The sequence below is a fragment of the Rhopalosiphum padi genome, chromosome 2 (assembly GCF_020882245.1).
Source record: "Rhopalosiphum padi isolate XX-2018 chromosome 2, ASM2088224v1, whole genome shotgun sequence".
NCBI classification, from domain to species: domain Eukaryota; kingdom Metazoa; phylum Arthropoda; class Insecta; order Hemiptera; family Aphididae; genus Rhopalosiphum; species Rhopalosiphum padi.
In genome coordinates, this window is record NC_083598.1 from 10,068,775 (window position 1) to 10,093,119 (window position 24,345).

The 24,345-nt window shown below is 28.6% G+C and overlaps 1 protein-coding gene across 1 annotated transcript in view; it reads right to left on the reverse strand.

Annotated features, from left to right (window-relative positions):
- Positions 1-8,162: 8,162 nt before the first annotated feature.
- The window catches only part of LOC132921122 (cAMP-dependent protein kinase type I regulatory subunit), a 73,826-nt gene continuing 57,643 nt past the window's right edge, over positions 8,163-24,345 (reverse strand). The window contains 5 exon segments of the mRNA XM_060983972.1: positions 8,163-9,108; positions 13,733-13,820; positions 15,824-15,916; positions 15,919-16,000; positions 16,002-16,024. Of these exon segments, the coding sequence (XP_060839955.1) occupies positions 9,024-9,108; positions 13,733-13,820; positions 15,824-15,916; positions 15,919-16,000; positions 16,002-16,024 (371 nt within the window). The 3' untranslated portion in view covers positions 8,163-9,023.

Genomic DNA, 24,345 nt, shown 5'->3' on the forward strand with positions numbered 1-24,345 from the left:
ATGGTGAGAATGTTTTAACTTCGTGAACTATTAATCGCTATTGTATCATCCATTATTATAGAACAGTACTAAGTTTTGTGTTCTACAACTCCTATTGCCATTTGATAGAATCATTAACAAATGTAGGTAATTGGATTAGCCGGATGGTTCCGGTATGAAATTATCTGTCTCCAGAACCGTTTCATCAAATTCCAGATTATTTGTGTTTAGATCGAATTCCGGTATATATTGAATGTCTACGCTTGGTAATGAAATATTTTTATTCTCTTTCAGAGTGACACTAACACTATTTTTGTCTATAGCTTGTACATCATGTTCCACACCGTACAATAAATCCTTTAAACAATATTATGATTGAATTATTTTCAGGTATTGTATATTTATTAAAAGCGCAATCTGTAGGATTAATCTTTTTTTTTAGTAGGCGTCCTCTCTATTGCTTTATCTTATTTCTGTTACATAGGGCGTTACCACAAATATTTATTATATTATTTTTACACAATTATTATACTAAAAAATGATAAATATTATCTTGCATTATATTTTGTACATGTTGATTGTTGAGTGTTGTTTCGTAAGAAACTTAACTATACATTTACTGATCAGCTATAGACGTATATTTTATGAAAAAATTCTTAAGACTATTTAATACTGGCCAATTTTTCCGTCAAAAACTACCCATTTAACTTCAATAAATTCGATCATTGTATTGAAGCAATAAGACTTCTGAAAATGTATATGAATTCGGCATGAAGTATATTTGAGATCGATCGGACTGTTTTTTTAATTTTGACCTTAAAATTCCACAAATTTGATTTAAATTGTTTGACTTGAAAATCACTCGAGACTTAAAGTCTAATCTGCGAGTCTTGGTCGTGATAATACGCACGAGTGTATATTTAGCTGTTGGCCTCGTATACACCCGCATAATACGATATACTGTATAATATAATATAATATGTCCGTTTTATAGGTCGTAATCAAGGGTTAAGGCCGACAATAATAATATATAATGTCGGTTTAGGCGTATACGCTCGGCGCTGAAATCATCGGTTAACGAGTGAAGTTCAATAGCAGCAGCAGTATATAGTGTATACGTCCTACGAGTATATTATACGCATATATTTTGAATATAATACGCCGTTGATGAATAGAGGCGCCCTCTAAATTATTCCTACAGCTCACAATAGGGTACAACAATATAGACGTATAATATTATACGACGTGCGCGTCATATCGTAAATGCGAATCCTTTTGTGTCCCCGTAATTATGCAGTTCGTACCTGTGTATTTTGTACGCGCCACGTGTCTGTGGTTCACCCGACGTGCACTCCTGTGTAGGGGCTGCTTTTGGTGCCACGTTGGGAGAAACACATCAATAGACGTTTAGCAATTCGACTGCGTGTTTGTTCGCAGTACATTGTATTTTTACCGCAGTTATACGATTGCAGGACCGTCCTCGAGATAAAAATTGCGAGGCGTAATGTAAATAGAAATTTAATAGTGTCTTTAAAATGGCTACTCGCTTTTTCCATTCATATCAACAGGTTCAAAACTAACGAATATCTGTAGAAGAACAAAATTGTCATTTTTTCGGTAAAAATAGAAAAACAGTGCAGTCTTTGAATTACCAAAAATAAGTTATGGTTGGTTGGTACGGATACGATACTATCATAATGATATATCACCAATAAGTCAATATTATAGCTTTAAGTAGTGTACGAAACAAATAAAAATAGACTTTAGTGTTGTCTGAAAGTATAAGTATGGTAGTACTCCCTCCCCTTGATTTGTCTTACCATATTTTCTCCATCATCATATATTTTTTGTCTCAAATGCGACAATAATTTATTTATCAATTTTATTTAAATGTATTTGTTTTTCTGTAAAACATAATTTTAAAACTATGGAAAAATATAACTTTTATTTTTACATGATGACTCTTCTAGAATGATTCTGATTAGTTGTTGTTTCTGTCAAAGTGGGTTTCAGTGATTGGAAGATCAATGACACACGTCAAAGAGACACATAGAATCCTTATTGTTTTATAAATTTTTTACATCCACAAGGAGATCGCACACTGAATAATTGTTCTACCTAATCTGCAGCAGGGTGGACAATTATTGGAAAAATGATATAAGTTAATCTTTTATATATATAAACATACATTTTATCCATTTAATGATTATTTTTTTCAAATAAATTTCAAACTTTTTTTAGAATAATGTCTTTTATTCACTTATAGAATACTTGCATTATTTTTTATACTAGGTTAATCACTTTTTTTGTCCAGAGGGTATGATTGGTAAGTCATAAACTTTACTTCTGCCACAAACATCTAACGCTTGTCTAGAAGTTTTATTTTTACCAAAATAAAAGCACTGAAGATGCTTCACAAACATTGCATTTGTTATATTGGCCGTTTTTATAGGATTATGTTGTATTGTCTAAAATATGCGGTGAGGACATTCAAAAATGTCTCTGGTCCCAAGGGTGATTAAAAACCGCTTGATTACAGAAGCTGCTGTTAAAATATTCTCTTATTTTAAGCTGCATTTAATATAATATATGAATTACATAACCATTTTGTGTGGATGTAGATTAACGGGTACAGACCCGTCGTAGGGGTCGTATTCGTAGAACGTAATCGTTGGCCGATATCCAAGGTTTTTTTTACATTTAAACTTTGTTTGATAATTAAAATGCTGTGTAAATTAATTTGGGAAATCAAATTATATAGTCTGTATAATTAAAAAGTATAATATGGGAGGTATGTGGAGCACTCAGAAAGGGAGGGAAGTAATTCAATGAGTGTTTAAAGAAATGAGAGGGAAGTTAGGCGTGGCCAAATCGGAAACGGAAAAATTATGTTATGTATTACCTGTAAAGATTTAGTTTCTGAAAATAGTGTTGTATATCCAAAATAATTGTGTGTTTTTTTTTTTAATTTATAATTTTGCTTCTAAGTATTCACTAAAATGGGATTAAATAAATGATTATTTTTAAATTTTAAATTAAATTAAAATTTCACTATAACAAATTGATTATGTATTACATTTTCGGCAGTTATTTAAAGACTAAAATTACATTAATTTGTTATAGGTATTATATAATATCATATGAACTAAGTATACTATATTCGTATACTTGCTCACTTACACGTCTTATAATATTGTTATATGCACCTATGTATGAAAAAGCGGGAAATGGTGTAGCTAAATTGCCTATCCAGGATGCCGTGTCATCTGAATAATCGAAAAATATGATGTTTATCTTTTAATTATTGATATAAACATATATTATATAATTGTATAGTAAATGCAAAATACTCACTTTATTCGTTTTCTAAATTTAGATGACTGTGCAAAACACATTAAATATATATATATATATATATATATTGTAATATATTTTCATTTTACGGCGAATGTTAATTTTATAATTATATATTTTATTAATTTTGCAGTATCATTAAATATCACCTCTCGTGTTTGTTGCTTGGTGTATTTATTGTTTTACTTAATAATATTTAGGATAGCATAGTACTGTTATTCTGAACTACGTGAACGATGAATACCTGCGTCGGTACAAATACAAAGTTCAAGTACATTGGCTGTCATTTTGACTCATGTCAAGTTAGCGTCAAATGTCCGGTAAACACTTATGTGACCGATGACAGGCGTCTATCTAGAAATCTGGAAGTGCTACATTTTTTTTCAGAAAAAATAGAACTATAATCTTAGTACATAACATACTACAGATATAAGATTTAATAATATTATTAACAATTTTATTTATATTTTAAATTTATAGATTTTAATATTATGAACATATTTATTATATAAATAAGTACATACTACATAAAGTTCCCAGAGGAGGGAGGAGAGGTAGTATTTTATAGATCTCCTCGACAAATAATAACAATACTGTGAACGATCGAATAGCCGTTCATACGAATATATTTTGTCACGTGATTTTCGCTTTTATACGCTGCGCATATACGTACTTGGACCGCGTACTTATCGTGGTCGTTAAAACTGGGACATTATCGACGACGGTACATTTATTGGTAGGTACCTACCTCTGATTGAAGTTTTACGATGTATGTTTACGAGAGGGCGAACAAATGTTCAGCTGGTAGGCGACATTTTAGGTAGGTATATATTGGTAGCCGAGCGGATAGGTAATTTTATTTTATTTTTATCACATCTCGCGACCGTCGTACATGATATAATTTTATTGCCGTACCATACTAGTGTCGGGCAACGATCGCGTGCTTGAGCGCTTGTATAATATTTCACGGATAACTGTGTAAAACACGACACTGAGAAGAACTATAATAAATGACAAATTGCAAAAAATACAATACGGGATTGATGACGTAACGCGACTCACCACTCCTGTATATTATTAATAGTGCCCCCAGGGACGGTGAATGTGCGTGCGTGTGTGCGTCCATCGGTGGCACATCTGCCGCAGATTGATTGATACGACGAAATTGCGATAATTAAATGAAATAGAAATCGACGAATTTCATCACGAGTCACGGTCTTGCATAGTAAATGTTCATTTACATTGGCAGCGTTTAATATTTTTAAAACCAGTTAGAGTTAAAGCTGAAATTTTATCCTTCGATTGGCCACTGAAAACAGTTCACAGTTGGTAATTGTAAACAACACGAATTTATAGGAACAAGTTATTAATCATTTTAATGTCAAAATCCTTATTAAATTAACCTCGAAGAACATATTATAAATCACTAAATGACTTTTTTATGAGTTTACTATAATAATTATATATAATAATAGTTTATTATTTTTTTTAGTTTAACTGATTATATGTTATACACATATTATTTATTCTATTTCTAATATCACTATACGGTTTTTACTGCTATCCGCTCATTTAATATTATTAGTTAATATTATATATTATTTTTAATATAATATTATTACGTAACGGTTTGTTTGATATTCATAATTATTTATTATATTTTATAAATTTCAAGTTCCTAATTTTATTACAATTTTTACTTAAAACCTACATTTTTTTTAAGAATTTTCATGATTGTTCAAAACTTAAAATCCACTAATTTTTTTTTTTTAATTCTCGTAGAGGCGTTAGTGTGAATAATTTAAATTATAATTTACTTCGACTACGTCAAAATAATAAACGAAAAAAAAATACGGCCTGTCGAAATATCATTAATAAAGTTTCCTTCGTGCCGATTAAGATTTATTAATTTAAGGAAGAAGTACGAAAACATTTTCACTTGAACGATCAAGTGTAAAATGTTTGGGATTTTTCGGTCCATTACATACAAAAACATATATAGGATATGACGCGCAAAACATGTGAGACGTAGACGAGTAGCTGTTAGAATGGTGTAGCGGGTAGTTGATTAATTTTTTTTAACTTGGAATATGAAGGCTAATACGAAGGCTACTCGAACATTTTACCATCAGACTTTGATTTATGCATGTGCCTGAAGAGTAAGAGCACACACGTTTTCTTAATTCTTAGAATCCCCCTAAATACATAATACCAAAAATAAAAAATAGTTTACTTTAAATTATTATTTTTTTAAATTGTTCTGTATTTAATGAGCTATTACTGTGGGCGAAATTGTTATGTTTTATAATAATGTATACGATATTATAAATTATAATATACTACACGCGTGTAAATGATAAACACTAAGTCGTAGATTAAATTTTCTTATAGCCCGTGATTGCCAATGGTATTCTGGTTATCGCACTATTTACACTGTATAGTTATTATAAATGTATACCTACTGCTAATATAAATAGAAGAAAATAATTGATTACGTTGAAATCGACTCTTCCATTGTACATTCGCTTAAAAAAAATATTATTGAGATTTACGATTAAACCTATATTTGGTACATACAATCTTAAATATAGATTGTTTTAATTTTTCAATGTTTTTATCAATGTTTGTGAGGACCGCTTGCAACGGCGCTTTGGTTTTTTTTATATCAGGTTATTATTATACCATGACAAATCCTGATTGTTTACCGTTTTCTAGAGTATAGCATGTTTTCTTTTGAGACTACGGTTTTGGGTCTGTAACGTAAACTTCAGTCCGGCGATAACGTTCATCATGAACGCACGGTCATTACGCTCGCTCCGTTATCTGTTTTTCATACGCTAATATTATATTATTACTTTCTGCCGTTTACGTTTACGTAATATGGCGGCCCAATCGTCGAATAATCGTGTCACAACTAAAATTAATTCAACTTCAAGCAAAAGAAATCTTTCGTCTTCTTCGCTCTCACCCAAGCCAGATGATAAGAAATCAAAAATATTCATAACTCCTAACCGGTACTCAGTTCTCACCACACTTAAAGACTCAAACGACAACACACAGCCAAACAAAACTCAAACACATACTCAAAATATCCTACCAAAACCACCAGCAGTTTATATCAAAGGCGTGAGTAATTTTTCCAGTTTCACCTCAAACTTGATGAAAATTTTCAATACAACAGAATTTATCTGTAAAACCACACCTTCTTACCTGATCGTCCATACTCATTTCTATGAGCATTACAGACTACTCATTAAATATCTAATTGAAAACAGCATCAGTTTTCATTCATACCAGCAGTATGATAAGCGTCCATTACGGGTGGTGATCCGCAATCTCCACCCTTCTACCTCTACTGAAGATATAATTACTTCTCTATCGGAACTGGGACACCAGGTTACCCACGTTCATAACATTAAGCGCTCTTCCGATAAATCACCTCTACCTCTATTTTTCGTCGACCTCAAAATAGCCACCAACAACATGGATTTATATAAAATCGAGTATCTATTGCACACCAAAATTGTTGTCGAAAAGCCCCATCCACGTAAAGGCCCACCTCAATGCCATCGTTGCCTGTCTTACGGGCACACTCAGGGTTACTGCAACCACATTCCACGATGCATCAGATGTGGCGAAGAACACAGATCTGACGTATGCACTATGTCACCAGAATCTCCGGCCAGGTGTGCTTTATGCCAAGGTAGCCACCCTGCCAATTACAAAGGCTGTCCCGTTTATAAAAAACTTAATTACAGACCACCTCGTCGTAAACATTTCATATCTACTCCCAAATCTCATACAAACTTCCTTAAATCCACCTTAAATTCCAATACCGATAAACCATCATATGCCGAAGCCACTTCCTCCAATCATAACCATTCCCACCTATCTCCTAATATAGAAACTTTATTTACATCTTTTATTACCGAATTCAGTGCAATCATAAAACCCCTCCTGTCTCTCCTAACGGCTTTATTAAATAAAGGTAATTTGTAATTCCATATACCGTTATACGTCCACCATAATATATTGTATCATTTCATTTTATATTGTTATCTAATCACCAAATTATCTAAATTATGCTATAATTAAGATTCTATTTATTGTAAATCTTTTATACATATATTATATATTGTAATAACTGTCGAACTATAATAGTTATATACTGAAAGTTCTAAATAAAAAAAAAAAAAAAAAAAAAAAAAAAAAAACGTAAACTTAATCAATAATATAAATTACTTGTATCGTTTTTCATTTTCTGCGTATAGAAATGTAATTGCCGAATTCGGAATTGCAATTTACACATTTTATTAAGTTTTATTTTTTTCAATCATGGCAGATAACGGTATTCATTAGGTAAAATAACGTGAATCAAAATTATTCATATGGCGAGCCGTTATGATTCGATACGATGTTTAAACTGCATTATTCTATAACCTTGAATTCCCTTCGTTATGCGATGCGCTGTCAAAATACAATATCATGTTTTAAGTTTTATCAGACATATCATATAATTCATTACGACCCTTCAGACCATGTGTCGTCGTTGGGTTTCGTAAGGGAGGAAAATGCGTGTTTGATTACCTATACGAATATATGAGACGAACATTTATAAAGATTTCTGGAAGACACTACATTTGTTTATTTATATTATATGCTATATAGGCATTTGTTTGACAGCGTCCGACCCCTGAACACCACGTCTCGTTCTTGATTTGGGTCTATGTATATATTTTATTTTTGTGCGTACCTATAAACAAAACATGTTCTCACACGCATCTCGGCGAAAAGGCAAAAAAAAAAAACAAAAACAAAAAAACAATCTGTTATTGTCGGAAACAAATATTTCTTGACTTTTTTTTTAATCGACTCTTCAAAGTGCTTGACTTATACAGGTGTATAAAATACATAATTTTACTTTTCGAAACAATTAAGATATCGGCACACATCTGGTTTCATAAAACGGAAAAAAAAATTAAACATATTACATACATAATACAATTAAAATCATCTCTATACTATTTAGTGGAACAATACGTTACGTAGTCGATTAACTTTTGTTGTATACAACACATTTAAATGCAAAATGTCAACAGCGTTATTTGAATACAAAAAATATATATAAATATTGAATAATGTATAACTGTTAACCCTTTAACCGACCGTTGACTATGGTAGTGGAGAAAACGCAGTAGAAATAATATGCGATAGTAGCGTATAATATGTAATAATAATAATAATTAAACATTATATGAACAGGATATATTCTTGTGGTTTTAAGTCAGTTGAGCCGATCAACTAGTTTAACATAAAGGAAGAAAACGAAAAACAAAAAGAACTACATATAATGACGACTTACTATTTCGTTTCTGACTGACAACGTTTCGTAAATGTTAGTTTTAAAATGACTTGTAACAATAATTTATATTATTGATATTGTAAGTCCTTTTTTTTACAATTTTTATCCACATAATAATAATAATAATAATAATAATAATAAAAAAAAATAATAATAATAGCGCGTTAACAAAACAAAAATTATAATTACGAAATTTGATTTAATCATAATTGCCTAATAGTATACAACACTGCAACGAAAATTTATAATAATAAAATAATAACCAATAATAGTTTTGAAAATGAAAACAAATAATAATATTATTGTTCGTTGTATATGTATATAAATCCTATACGGATAAGGATACGAAGCTGTTATATTGTGTGATGTTCCTTTTTAATATGTCAGCACATGGGCCCAACACTCTTTCAAACCTGAAAAAAAAAATAAGAATACGTTTAATTATGTAGTAGTATTGTACATATTTAGTGACAATTCCACGTCCTCTTCTATACACGTGTTATAATAATAAAGATGCGGATAAAATACATAAAATAATAATATGTCCTTTTATTATGATTTATATTTTTCATCTCGGATACTTCTTTAGAAGCCACATTTCTTTTCCTTTTTGTCGTCTAATTGTCGTCATGTTTTACAAAAATAGACTATACATTTAACATAATAATATAACATTTGTATAACATTATATAACATTGTTCGTTTACATGAGATTATATTCTAGCATACAGCATATTCTTATAATGGCAAGCCCGTTTCTATTTTGTTTTCTTTTTTACTGTGTATATCACTCAATTAGTGTTTTGTTTTTCATTATACTTATAACGTAGAGAAATATATGAGAAACACGTTTTTTATTTTATTATTTAGTTAATAATGAAAGTAAATGTAGGTGTTAAAGGTATTATTTTTAAATTTAATTGTTGAAATTTGAATGAAATAGTAAGCATTTTTTAACAACAAGTCAGTAAAATTGATGCGTTTTAATAGAAATATGTAAAAAAATGTAGTACCTATGTTTAATTTAAAAGAGAAATTTATCATGATCGATCTATTAGATGACAAATTTTTGTTGTTACTGTTCTCACTGGTAAAATTCAATACACTAATCGTTGTTGTATTATATCTCAGAAACTTGTCTGACTTGTCTTTTTAAGCACGATATTAATTTTTTTTTAGAGTAAACGTTATATTTTCATAACACATTATCAAGCATTTAGGTGATTTTGATGGATAGGTTTTATATCAAATAATAATAAAGTGCTATAATTGAAAATTGGATATACAGTTGAGTAACGATAATTCAAAACATTTTCAAGTCGAAATAATAATAATTTTATCTCTCTTTAAGATTATTGAGACTCGCCAACGCGAGTTCACCAATTATTTGAAAAAAAAAAACAAATTAAAGAAAAAACAATTCTAATAATCATTGGAACAATTGAAATGTTAGGTACGAATAATTTTCACCAAGAGTAAAATTTAGAATAAATAAACACTTTATTTATATTAACTATAGTTACTCAGCATTATAGTAATAATTATAGTAATTAATTCAACTAGAGGCAAAATTAAAGTACAATTTATATTTGCTTAGTAACTTGTAACAATTTTTTTTTCTAAATAACAAGATAAATTTATTACATACCGTTTATAATAAATCTGTTCATTCACAGAAATTTGATACTTCCGGTTAGTGGATACACGTTATATGACGTGTGCACAATTTGAATATTATAAATCGTTTTTTCATAGTTTTAGTAAAAATTCTAAAGCATTTTTGAAGAACGTCAACATTTTACTACGTTGTTTCCCGTATTCTTGGTACATATTATATAATTTTCTACTCGGAAGACTAGTTTTAATTAATTAACTCACTTCCGTATTTTTGTGAGTGTCAGGTCGTTTACAGATTTTACTTACTGGCACTCGGTAGATAGAATAAATGGCGTATAGGTAAAGTTTTCCAGGCGTGGAAAAACAATAAATATTCTGTGTGCGTAGATAAGGTAAATAGCTTAATTAAATAAATTATTATTTAATACGTGAAAGTCACTGGCAATGAGGTGCTAAAATTATTTAGGTCATATTGTGTAGTAGGTACCTATGAAACACATACGCATTAATTAGGTTACAGATGTTTATATACGCTGTTTAGACAGAAGTCTTATATCGGATTTAATCATCTTACTTTATCCGTATGCAAAAGATATTTTCAATAAATGAGCAATTAATTGAAATTTTTGAAATGCGATTACTTTATTATTTGAAATAGCATTTATATAATGCAAGTTAGTTAAGAGCAAAAATAGTTAATTAAAATCAAAGATATTAAAGGAAAAATGTTATGATAATAAACAAAAATATTTTTAGTAATAAGTACTATAAAGTGTATCTAATATAAAACAGGAATATATCTAAAAGAATAATATTTTCAAAATATTTTTAAACAGACAAAAATATTTAGGTTTGTCAAGATGTAGATATTAAAAATATAACTATAATATATACCTACTCGTTTTATAAATTTTGGATAGTTCGTCGTACTTTCAATAGGAAATTCGATTTAAAATTTAAAATTGAATAAGATAAATATTATTTATTTATTTATTAAGAGAAAACTTTTATTATAAGAGAAAATAGTAGCACTTAAGACATACAAATAATTATGGAAGTGGTAAATTCGACATTTTTACATTTTAATAAAAGTAATTTAAATGACTGCTAAAATTAAATAATTAAAGAATCAAAAATCAATCTATCAATTTTATGATATGAACTAGAAACGTATTTTATGTTTGAACATGATAAATTATTGCTACTATGTGACGTTATTATATTCGTAAATAATAAATACCAGAGCATATTATAAATATTTTTTACACTGTATATAAATCATCTTAATATTATTTATTGTATTGATTGCTAGACTGTATCTACTATTTGATGAATGAAAAACAATTTTGCGAATACCACAAATTATAACGAATTGATTACACGCTGTGTATATAAAATAGAATTACCTAAAGATTATTTAAGAACTGTAATGCATAATGCATATTATAAATGATATATGATTACCATGAAATTATGTTAAAATATTTAAGAAAAATGAAAAAATAACATATTTGTAAACAATTAATTGACAGCGTATGGCTTAAAACGAATAATAAGGTACTAAAAAAGTTTCCCATGTTTAAAATGAAATACGTCTATACCCCACATGATGCCACAATAAAACTTTTACTTTGAAGTTAAAAATTTTTCCAAGTGTAACGAATAAATATGAAGTTAAACTCAATGTTTTAAACTCGTTTAAAGTAAAATTTAAAATTTAAAAAGTGGTAATGCAGTATACATAGCATACAATATATTATAGTTTTATATTCATATTATATCACAAACGAATTATTATACCAATCTATTTTTGGAGTTATATTAATATAATATGGTTTGTGATGTCTCGGGAGAAGGGTATCGCGAGATCCTATCACAGATCACATTTAAACTTTTAATCCCGTGAGGTTTAAAAAAAAAAAATTTTAACGCGTAAATATTGCATCGAACCGCATACGCGGAGTTTTCCCGGGATAATATTCTTAAATATAACTTTAATTCATAGTGCATATTATTTTTGTACAATAAGGGCTTAGGTACACACAGTTTTAATTATGATATTACCATTTAATTGCGTGACGTACTATTTAATATTCACCAGTATATTAAAGTTTTTTATAAGTAATTGGATTGGATGGTATTTGTGACCCAAATAAACTATGGGGGGGGGGGGGTAAAAAGTGAAAAGTCATCCACAGAACAATTTTATCGTTTCGCACTTTATACGAGACACCGACTTAAAAACAATTTCAACTAGTATGAATCTAAGTAGTGATGACCACATCTCATATAGAAAAATGCACATGGTTTTATGTTTTCGTATTTTTCTAAACATACAAACTATACATATATGTATATTGTTTATTATAAAGTTTATAATTACAAAAGAAGAATCAAATCTATATTACTATTACTTATATAAATACGCAATGAATAACAGTGAACTTTCGAACAAAATATATTTTAAGAGGATGGAATATAAATCGTTTTGTTCGGTTAAAATTCTTGAACTGAACTAAAGGAAATGTTCACAATGGAAAAAAAAAGTAAATAATTCGCAGAGACAAGATTAAGTTCTATTTTAGAGTAAAAAGCTTTTAACAAAATAATTCAAGGAAAACTATACATTTTATAGTTTTTGTAAATTGTATTAATTAATTTATCTTCTCAGTAGAAGTTTATAGGTAAACGAATACTATAGCATTAAGCAAGGAAAAATGCGATTATGTATGTGATATGTTGCAAATCTACAAGTTAAAATAATATACGCAAAACAAAAACAATAAATTAACTTGTTAATAATAAAATGAATAAAAGGCTAACTAACCCAAATATATTCGATTATTTAGTATTAGGTAAAAATAAAATAAAAGTGATCAAGAATGAAATTTATTTTTATTAAAGTACTACATTTTAAAAACTATTTGGTTTATTTAAAAACGATACAGAGTTGAGTACTTTTTGAAAATGATTTTACTTGAATTTACATTATATTTACAAGTTTTTATTTCCAAGTATTTAAGAATTATAAAAATATTAAAATCGGCCATTAAGACAATAAATTGATTCATATATATTCTAAATAGGCATACATAGAATTTCCGTTCAAATACATATATTATAAACTACGTACATTGTGTACAATATTTAGTTCAAGAATATGAAACATTTTGATTCCCACCGTAATTACGGTCTATAATATATTATTTTAAACGACTCAAACGTACGAAGAAGTTACTTGTTATCAATATATCTCCTGTTCCAGGCAGACTTTTAAGATTTTAAAGAGTTCTGTGACGCATTACGTATAACATTCAAGGAGGCTTTTAACACCCACCAGATATCCGGTATACAAAAATAATGGATTTCGCCCGACTCATCGTTAGAAAGGTTAAATAACATAATATTATCATACATTACCTGGCCCGATCGAGTTTCACACACTTCAGCGGACCATTGGCGACGACGGTCGCTGCTCGTGGACGGTCTAGTAACAGTGCAATTTCACCTGAAACAGAATGTTTAGAATATTGCAATCATTAGCGATGTTGATCAATTAGCCGGCGGCGTAAACGGCGACGGTATGAGGTTATTGCGCGCATTTCAATCAACGACACGAATAAACGGCGTTTTTCGTCTGCAATCTATATCGGATGTCCTGCGCGCAGCGCCCGATCGATGTGAGTCTCCGGTGGACAACATACGACAGTAGGTTTGGAAGTATACAAATTGAACACATTAGACGCGTCGTACATATATACACGACGGCTGTTGGAACCGTGCCGCCCTTTTACGCGGGACGGGAGATGAAACGAGCAATAACTCGTAACGAGCGTAATTTTTCATCGCATCAGTCGGGTCCGAGTTTCAATTGACGCAGACGGCGATCGAACCGCAGCGATTGGCAAGGTTTTTCGTGCGATTTCGTCACATTTCATCGAGACCGTAGAATTTCGGGCGGACGGAGATCAGCATTCATAGCTACGCGCAATACCTACGCGGTTCACTTCGCCGGATACCGACGAAAAGCCCCTATAATCCGGTGTGCGCGTGACGAGAATTTAAAATTGGATCCGCCGGCGACGAACACGCGTAACGCGTTTATATGCGATAAGATATCCGACTGCGAGTGTTGACGTTTACCAATCATTTTGGGTCATTTATTAGAGAAACAAATAGGTAAAGATAAAATAGACAAAATAATCAAATACAGATAAATAAATAATTTAACATAATAACACATTTATTATATCGTGATTATCCTTTATTTATCACAAACACGGTGAAAACTATCCTGAAACTTATAGTCGCAAAGTATTCCTCCGATCTTACAACTTCAATTTTTTTAGTTACATTATTATTTATCAATTGCGTTTTATACTGAACCCCTGTTGTTTTATACTGCCCCTGCGATAGAACGAAAACGTCTTAATATTATTGAAAATATCTTATAGTGTCGCGCTTCAAGTGAGGTCAACATTTACCAAACACTAATAATTGTAAACGTCAACAGTCGCCGGTGTATGGCCGCGTAGACCGTCAACATGCACATACTGTGGTCGTATACATATTATTATACCGTACCTATTGATTACCGTACGTATATATAACACATATATTCACACCATCACTACGACGATATAATCAACATTTACAGATGCGTACCGCGGTGATAGATTGTGTGACCCGAAGGCGACATGGCTTGGCATTTACAAAGTCCTTTGTACGGACGCGTGTCCTGTGCACAGATCTGCTGTAGTGACGTCAAGCGTGACCGACGACGTTATACTCTATACGGGGGCGCACAATGGTGACAAACAGTCACTTACGCTCTCCCTTTTATCTATTGAAATTATTGCGTTCCTTTCACTGGTTTTCTACAAATATCGGTATACGATTTTTTTTTTAATACTATTTAAACACTGTCGTGTCTGTTTGAATCACTATACACAGAGAGGGCGTGGGGTTAGCCACGAATTATTATTTTTATTACATCTAGTTTTAATGTATGCATTATAAACAAAAATATATTTCGAGTACAATCGACACCGATGCGGTTATATAAATTATAATTGATCGACGGCACCAAATTCCGTGGAATCTATTGGTATCCCTTAGGAGTAACGATTGACTCATTATTATCATACGACTTTTGCGCGCCACCTATGCATATACGTATTACATGCATACACTGTGCGTGTATGCATATCATAACGGCGTGTTGATATCAGGGTGAGTAAGGAAGTGTGTGTGCGGGGAGGGTAAAAAATACAAGAAGCGAGGAGGAGAGCGGGGTTAGAAGAAAGACTAAAGTGGAGTCAATAATTTTATTTCTACCCCACTCTCGGCCCTTTTACTCCAACGTTCGAGTTTCGCTTCTCGCGAAACGTAACCGTCGGCGGTCTCGTTAACTCGAGTGCGTTATCGTCACAAGTACCTATACATTTTTATACTTATAGTATACATACACTGTATACAATATACATAATATATAGAAGGCAAGTATATATACAAAATAGTCGGACGGTGCGAGTCTGCCAACTTCGATCAGAGTCTCTCCTTCAACCCTCTGCTGTAGGACGAGCGCCGTTCCTTCGATTGTAAAAATCGTCCTCCTTGTTCGCCTTGTCTGACAATCGTTTCGCCGTCATCGAACGATACGGGTTCCAGGGCATCGGCCACTGTCAGTCCTCTCCCATTTGTCTAGACTCTCTGTGAACATACATACGCATACAGGTGTAAGATTTATCATCATACATTTATAAATACATTAATTTAAAGACAAGTAAATAAAAAATTAGTCCAATATTTTTTTTTATCAACCCATAATAGAAAACCAATGAAAAATAACATTATTTCTTATATTACGTTTATCATGATATTAATAACATATATAACAATTAAAATATTTATAATATTAAAATGTTTGTACTCATTATTAGAATAGTGTTGACAGAATTTTAAATACATAAGAAAACCAGGAAAATTGTTTAGTTGTTTAAGTGGTTTCGAGTATAGGTATATCTCGTTTTTGAGTAAATTATTTTAATGGATGTTTTAAATTTGAATTCGTCGAGAAAAAATTACATACATTTTGATGCAACACGATTTTTAAAGGATACTAATGTTAACTTTTATTTTTAAGAAATGTTCATAGTTCATTTATATTACTGTGATGGTAATTTATTTTTCAACTAGTAATACGGTAGATTGAACTAATTTTTGGCAAAAACATTGCATTCGTTATATATAATATATATATATCATTGACATTAACTGATAAGTCTAACCTAACGCGTGATGTATAATACAATTGTGTAAATAAGTTCATGGTATAAATAGCTTAAAATTAGTTTAAATATATACAAAAAGTATTGTGTACACGAATACATAGAAAACGCATATATAAATAATTGATAAACATTTCAAGTAAAACAAGTAACGGTAAAATAAAAAAAAAATCGTTGTTTTACGTTAAGTTTACGTCTTATAAAGCTTATTAAAAATAATTTGGATAAATGTAGTTTCAATATGTTGTATGAATAGCTTTTAAAGAACTATATATTAAATGTAATGTTCAAGCTTTTTGACTTGGAAACAAAAATATCAACACAAATTTAAAATTATTTAAAATTTAAAATATCTATAAATAACTGAAAAATAGTCAAAATGATCTATAAATTATACCATATATATACAGAAAATACTAGTATGAGTATTTGGTAATAAATTCAAGTTTTTAAAAATTTTCAATTAAAAAAAAATTGATTTTGTCGAAAACTTGTGTTATGTAATTATTCTCGGTGTTTTGTATTATTATTTTTCAGTTATTTTAAAAAGTATTTTTTAGTTTTTATTTGTGATTATAAACTAGATTAAATGTTCTATCAAAAGCCACCCATATTTAAGTATTTTATTTTCTGGTATAAAAAGCGTCTACCATCGATCGCATCGCCCGTGAGCAATATAGGTACATTATATATGCTTGTACATATTATTAATGGATGGTAATTAATGGTTCGAATAAAGTGCTGAAACAGCTATTTTAATATATTTTTCAATGCGTCTAGTCGCATTGTGTTGATATTTATAAACGATATACACACATTATCGATGTATTATATCCATATCGTATAGGCATTTCGCGTTAAGTGCAATTTTTAATGAACAAAGTTCAATCAAACAACAGTAATGGTTACTGTTGGTAAATATCGACGTTGATTGACAGTATAGAATAATTAAATAAGACTATATTATAGGGATTAATTATAAGGAAATGAGCAAAAAATTGCAAATTAAACGTTTTCTACAACTGTGTGGTACATCCAATATATATTTGACGGTTTTCGACATTGAAATTATTTACACATTATATGTAAATTCATTGGAAACGAGTTTTGAAGTTCTAATTTTCATTTACAGGTTTGTATATTAAATAAATTTATTAATAGGTACTAAGAAAATTATAATTTGATTATTTTTCTACGTGTTGTTAGCAAATAATAATAATATTATTATATTAATACAATTCAAAACAAGTTTCTAACGCACAACCATTTTAACGCTAAAATATCTTATTAACAATTTTCAAGAATTCATTACAACAACTTTGACTGTGGTTTAATTTTGTTCAGACAAATCCACTTACGTTACAATAAATGTATTTAGAAATAAAGATCACGTTCAGGACCCGTATAAAACTAGCTAGACTTAACATCTTTTATTTTGTTTCCCTGCAGGATATATCAGCTAAAGTTAATAAAACTTGGGTTTATAGTTTTTACATACAACCAAAAGTTTAATATATTTTTCTCGCGCTTCTCCGTAGAGTATACTACGAGTGTTGTATATTTTTATAAATGTCCATAAACAAAACGGTAAATTCAAATTGTTGTTCGTTTAGTACATTTTATGCTGATGCAAAAACACTGTATGAGAAAAATATTTAATAAATTCGTTTGGAATAAAATCAAAATCCAGAAGTAATCATAACTGAACTATAGACAATATCTAAATTAAAACTAATTTTATAAAAATCAAAAAAAATTATATAATTAAAGCGGTAAAATCTTTGGCTTTCACACATTTCGTTTACTCATATTTAAATATACCTATTATGCATTTAAATAACTTTTTAAACAGTATAAAAACACTATAAACTTAGTATATATTTCTGACTATTAAAACAAAAAATTCAGCGCAGATTTTTTTGACATGATAAATATCAATATTGGGTAATATATCAGACGATACAATTTTTTATGAGTGCATTATGTACATACGTTTTGTTTATAAATTTGGAACATTTCTACAAATATGGTCAATTTGGCGGAGTTTAAAAAGAATAACATTAACTAAATACTAGTTGGAGTATGTATAAACGTCAACTGACCTAAAATTAAACTATATTATTATTGGTCTATATGATTGGTATATAGAGAACTATAATTGATGTTATTATTGTGCTAAATAAATCAATATCACGGGTTTTGACTCATACGACGGATTAACAGTCATTAATTATAACTAGATTTATATGATAATTGTATATTTTGAATTTACCCTCAAGGATCTTTCACGGATTTCCAAACCCAATATTGTGTATAAATTGTAATATCAAAGCAAATCGGTGTATGATCGGAACATGCTTAAAATCTCGAAAATGTTTGTAAACGAAATAATGTTTTTTTTTTTAAATAGACAAATAGACGCAAGTAATTACCTATTAAGCATAGAAGTCAAAAGACAAGAATATAAAATGATTATTTTTTATATAATATTTTTTAATTTAACTTTCATCATCAGATAATATTGTATCACGGTATCTACGGTACCAATTAAATTCATAATAGGAATCAAAAATAAAATAAGATTTTTAAAATAACATGTTTATATAAACTATAACTACTGGTATACCTATATATACTTATTGCATTGTGTAAGTACATAATTATATACATAAAGAATGATACAATTTAAATAATAATAATAAATAAATTATGTAGTTTGTGATGAAAATATCTCGTAAAATTATTTTGTTTACCTAACTTTTAATACTACTTACTTTAAAATATAGATACACTAGAAATATATTAATATCTGATATAAAATAATACTATCCATTAGTTATAAAATGTGATATTAAATTAATATTAAATTTTAAGTTTCAAATCTGTTAAAACGATTAATCAACCTTATCTTTGCGTATGCGAGTACCTTTAATACGAGTATACAAAGTCACGCAAGTGTGAAAGACTGCAAGTAGGTATAATGTAAAAAATAAATGTTTTTTTTTTTAAATCATTTAAAAACCTAATTGTTGATAACAATTTTTAAGCAACGTGTTCATAATAATAATAAAAAATAGCGTTTTGTACGTATATAACGCATGTTTGGGATTTGTTTTCATGTACCTATTAGGTTCTCACTATTTTTCATCATCATGCATAATCATTAATCATATAAGGTGTTTTCTAAAAACATGATAATGTGCAAACGACACCATATTGTTCTACGGCATTAAAATAATTATTTTCATTGTATACATTAGGTTTTGTTGTTTTTGCCTCCCACGAACAAAAACAATATCCAAAAGACGCGCGAATGGCTCCGTTCTTAATTTTTATTTTCCAGGGTAAACCCTTATAATTATGTTTTTTCTTTCTTTTTATTCGTCGTGACCATTAGTCCTTAACAAAGATGAATGGATCTATTTCTTGAACGTAGAACGGTTGGGGGACGATACTCTTTAATTATACTTTACCCACCATCACTTTACTATTATGTAAATAAAAGGTAAATTTCCCACTGTCATTAACGAGGGTTAAACATACAATTGATTTTAATCAATACAAAGCGAAAAAAATCTGGATCAAGGTTTTAACAAACCATGAAATAATAATCTTGACATTTAGGATGTAAAAAAAAAGAAATTACAACAGCCTTTGGCAATATAATTTTCATTTTTATCGTTAAATGTTGGCATTTAAAAAAATCGTCAATTATATGGTATACTATCAGCTAGCCATTTACATGTTCGGTCGAGTTGCAAAATAAGTTTTAACTTTATTCAATAATTTTGACAGATATGTTCTAGTTTTTAAATTTTTAAGTTTTTGTTTATTAAATTAATCTTAGATTAATACAATTTTTGAAATATTTGTTACTTATTTGGGTTAAACCGTCAATTTTTATTTTATTTTTATACATAAATTAAAATAAAATATTTGTAAAATGTTATTGTGTATTATGTATATGGTAAGAATTTTTTCACACTTGTTTATTTCATTTGGAATGTGAATTACCTACAATTATTAAAATCAATAATAATATTTTTGCATTTAATAAAAAGTAAGTGATTTTTAATAAATTATAATCTGAGAAACTGAAACTAAAAAAAAATTGCTTGTAATAATATCGTATAAGTATATTGTTTGATAATATCATTTATTGAAACCTTTTAAATGATTCTTTGATCAAATTGTCTGTAAATAAGTATGTCAAATATTTATGTTTAAATTATTATTATTGTCGATCGATTATTATTATCAACTATTATAGGAGGCTTCATTAAATGTATTTGTTGAGTTCATGATTGTAAAACAAGTAAAATATTTATTTAGGTATTATTTTTATGTAAATTCGATCTTTTTTAAAACCCTTTAAATTATGTATGATGCGTTAAAAAAATTCTAACAATGTTTACAATACGTGAACAAACAAAATTAGTATTTACAATGTTTAAAGGAAAAATCTGAGTTGAAAAAATTGGTAGGCATACACTTCACAGTATATAAAATGGTAAACTTCTATATTTATACTCGTTCGATAGTATCTTTCAACTTCTTATTTTGATAAAAAATTAAACTGTTTTCCGACAAGTGTAATACATACAAAAAATATACACCATTTTTTTCAAAATAAGTAATAATAATAGTAATAATCTTATCGCGTTATAATATTAAATAGATACCCATAAAATTATTTTTATATACGAATAGCTAGAATAATTAATTGATAAAAATATATCTAATTCGTCAAACCAAAATTCTATAAAAATTACCTTTATATTTTTAAAATCATATTTCTGTGCTCTATAAAATAAATCTATATAACTAATAGTTAGGCTGAAAAAAGTCAATTAATATTTTAACTCGTAGAGTTAACTTTACAACTAAATGGTACTCTTACTTTATAACTTGTAAAAGTAATATGGTAAGTAGAAAGAAGAAACTTCTCTTGATTAAAAATTAGCTACATTTTTTTAAAATTTTAAATAATTTTTTACAATAGATTTTAAACCACAATTAGTAATCATATTAAAATAAGTACGAATATATAAAAACAAAAAAAGATATAATGATTGAAATTTATAACAACGGAAATTATTAATTATTTAGGTTATTATTACCTATTGTTAGTTAATTTTTTTATGAGATCATAGAACAAACGTCTTTTCAAATACAGAGCATTTTGGTGATATGTGATTTTCTATAGTATGTAAACACGTCTTATAAGTTAATTTGATCTTTCTTAAAATATAGAAATAATGCAATATTTAAAATGTATGGTTTAAATAAGAAAAAAAAATTCAGTAAGATAGAAATTAGTTAAAAAAAGTAACTTGTTATGTAACTTATCTCAAACTCTCTTAACTATAATTCTTTCTTCTTTCTAAAAATGTTGTATAGTTAAAATAAGTAATACATAATACAGTAAATCGACAATATTTTGTTCCTGATTTCTTTCTACGTTTTATTAAATTTTCTATGCCTACTAATCCCTTTAAAAGTATGTTGGCGCCAAGACTGCAAAGACTGGAGAATTAATTAGATCTGTATCTAGTACATCAAATGACGACTTGATGAAAATGTTTATGTCCTTTAAATTCGACGTACTTGCTGAAAATAAAGAACTTTCTGACTCGTAGTCTTTACAATTGAAAACTTTGAAAGAAGAAATGAAGAAAGTTTTGGAACAAGTTAAGGAGTTCAAGCTGAAAATTTACTGCTAAAATGTGAAATCGATGCTTTCAAATTAAAATTTACTAGCCCCTAAAACAAAAATTCTTCTACTCGTTCCTCCTATATTACCTCTTAAATTCTGCAATAATCATTTGTACCCTATTGCTGTGAATTCTATAAAATACTTTATCATATGTGTTACGGAATCTACCTATTTAGCAGTTGCTGATCAAATATCTCATAACAAATGTACAGTTGATAAATATTTCAATGCATTAAGGTTAGTCTGTTCTTTCTAGTTTTAATTTAAACTGTTTAGGTTAACAAAAGTCCAATAATTCTTGTTCACTAAAATTAATTTGTTCTGCCAAAAAAGAAGCCAAATTTTTGTTTCGATACAATGACCTCGAGCGATCAGATTTCTCGAAGATTTTAGGCTTGTCAGGGATAAAACAAAAATTGAGCACCACATGGTCACTTATCTCCGATATTGTTCTCTTTATTTGTTAACAATGCGTGTAAAGTTTTAAATCATACAGCAGAGCGATACCCACTTGCCCACTTATTTTTTTTAATAAATTTAGTTATCAAACATTAAAAATATACTTAATATTGCATTTTAAACTGTTTTAAAACGTATTATGAAGTTTTATAAATTAAGAGTGGATTGATAATAAATTCTTAGACATAGTTTATTAAAAATTTAACGCAATATAAAATAGAATATATTTAAAATGCATCAAATTAAATTAAAGAAAACTCATTCAAACTTTTAGTTTCACAACTAAATAAAATAATTTAAAAAAATATATAGTTTAATAAAATTATAATTATTAAATAATAATAATATATTAATTGACCTTAAGAACTTTGAGATACGACAAGAGGTTATCTCTTAAACTGCCCAAACGATTATCTATGTTCGATATCTACTACCTAGAGCAATTTATAAGAGTATATTTTTTATTGTAACACTGAATTGTATTTCTTTATATACATTATTTCTTTCATACAATATAAATATGTAAATATCAAAATTAAATTACAAAGATTGTAAATAATGAAGAGTTACAGAGCTACTGATTTTATAATTATTTATTATAAATATATTATTTGGTAGAATAAAAAAATTATTTTTTTTTAAATAGTTTTTTAAAACTTGAAACATTTTATACAGAAATTATAAGTAGAAAATGTGACACAGATTCAATTTTTGAAATGTCATTCTTTGAAAATCTCAGGAATTTTCGACAAACCTACGATAATATAAATATGTACTGGGAATTTTTATTTTTGAACTAAACTGAACCATATTCAAAGTTGATGATAGAAGAAAATTTATTACTCTCAAGGTTTTGACAGACTTGTAAAATAAAAAATTTAAATATATATTATGTATGAAAAAAAATATATTTATTAATATGAAGTTATTGAATATAAACTGATAGCTTTTTTCTATTTAAAAAAATACATGTTATCTGTCAAGTTATTTATGTGTGTTTTTAAGCGTTTATGTTGCTATAATAAAGTTATGAGTAAGATTAAATTATATACAAATGCAAAATAAATTTATGGTAGGCTGAACAATTTACTAATATGCGAAATAAACATAATTTTAATACTGAAAACAGTTAAAGTCTACGAAAAAACGTTATAGCTTAAATTATTGCAAAACTAAGGAAGAATCTGCAGATAGGGAGGGCGATCAACGAGTAGGATTGAAATCTTATTTGATAGTCTTTCGAAATATTAACTGGTCGGATTTTCATAGTTCAATTCATTGTAGGCACTTGGAATCGTATTGCGTATACAAGTCGCAACGTGCTATATGGTCGCGGATTGTTGTATTGTATGCGAAAATACAAAATAACATTACACACAGGAACGCACAAATGAATATATTATTTTACTGTTCGCGTTTGAGTTATTTTCAATTATTTTGACCTATCAGTGATCGCTTAATTAAACGTATGATTTTACTCAATATTATAGAGTATACAACATGAAATCAGGTTTGTTTGTCATTCGGGGTTTCAATTGGGTCGCACCCTTTCTTTTGTATTCGTAGCA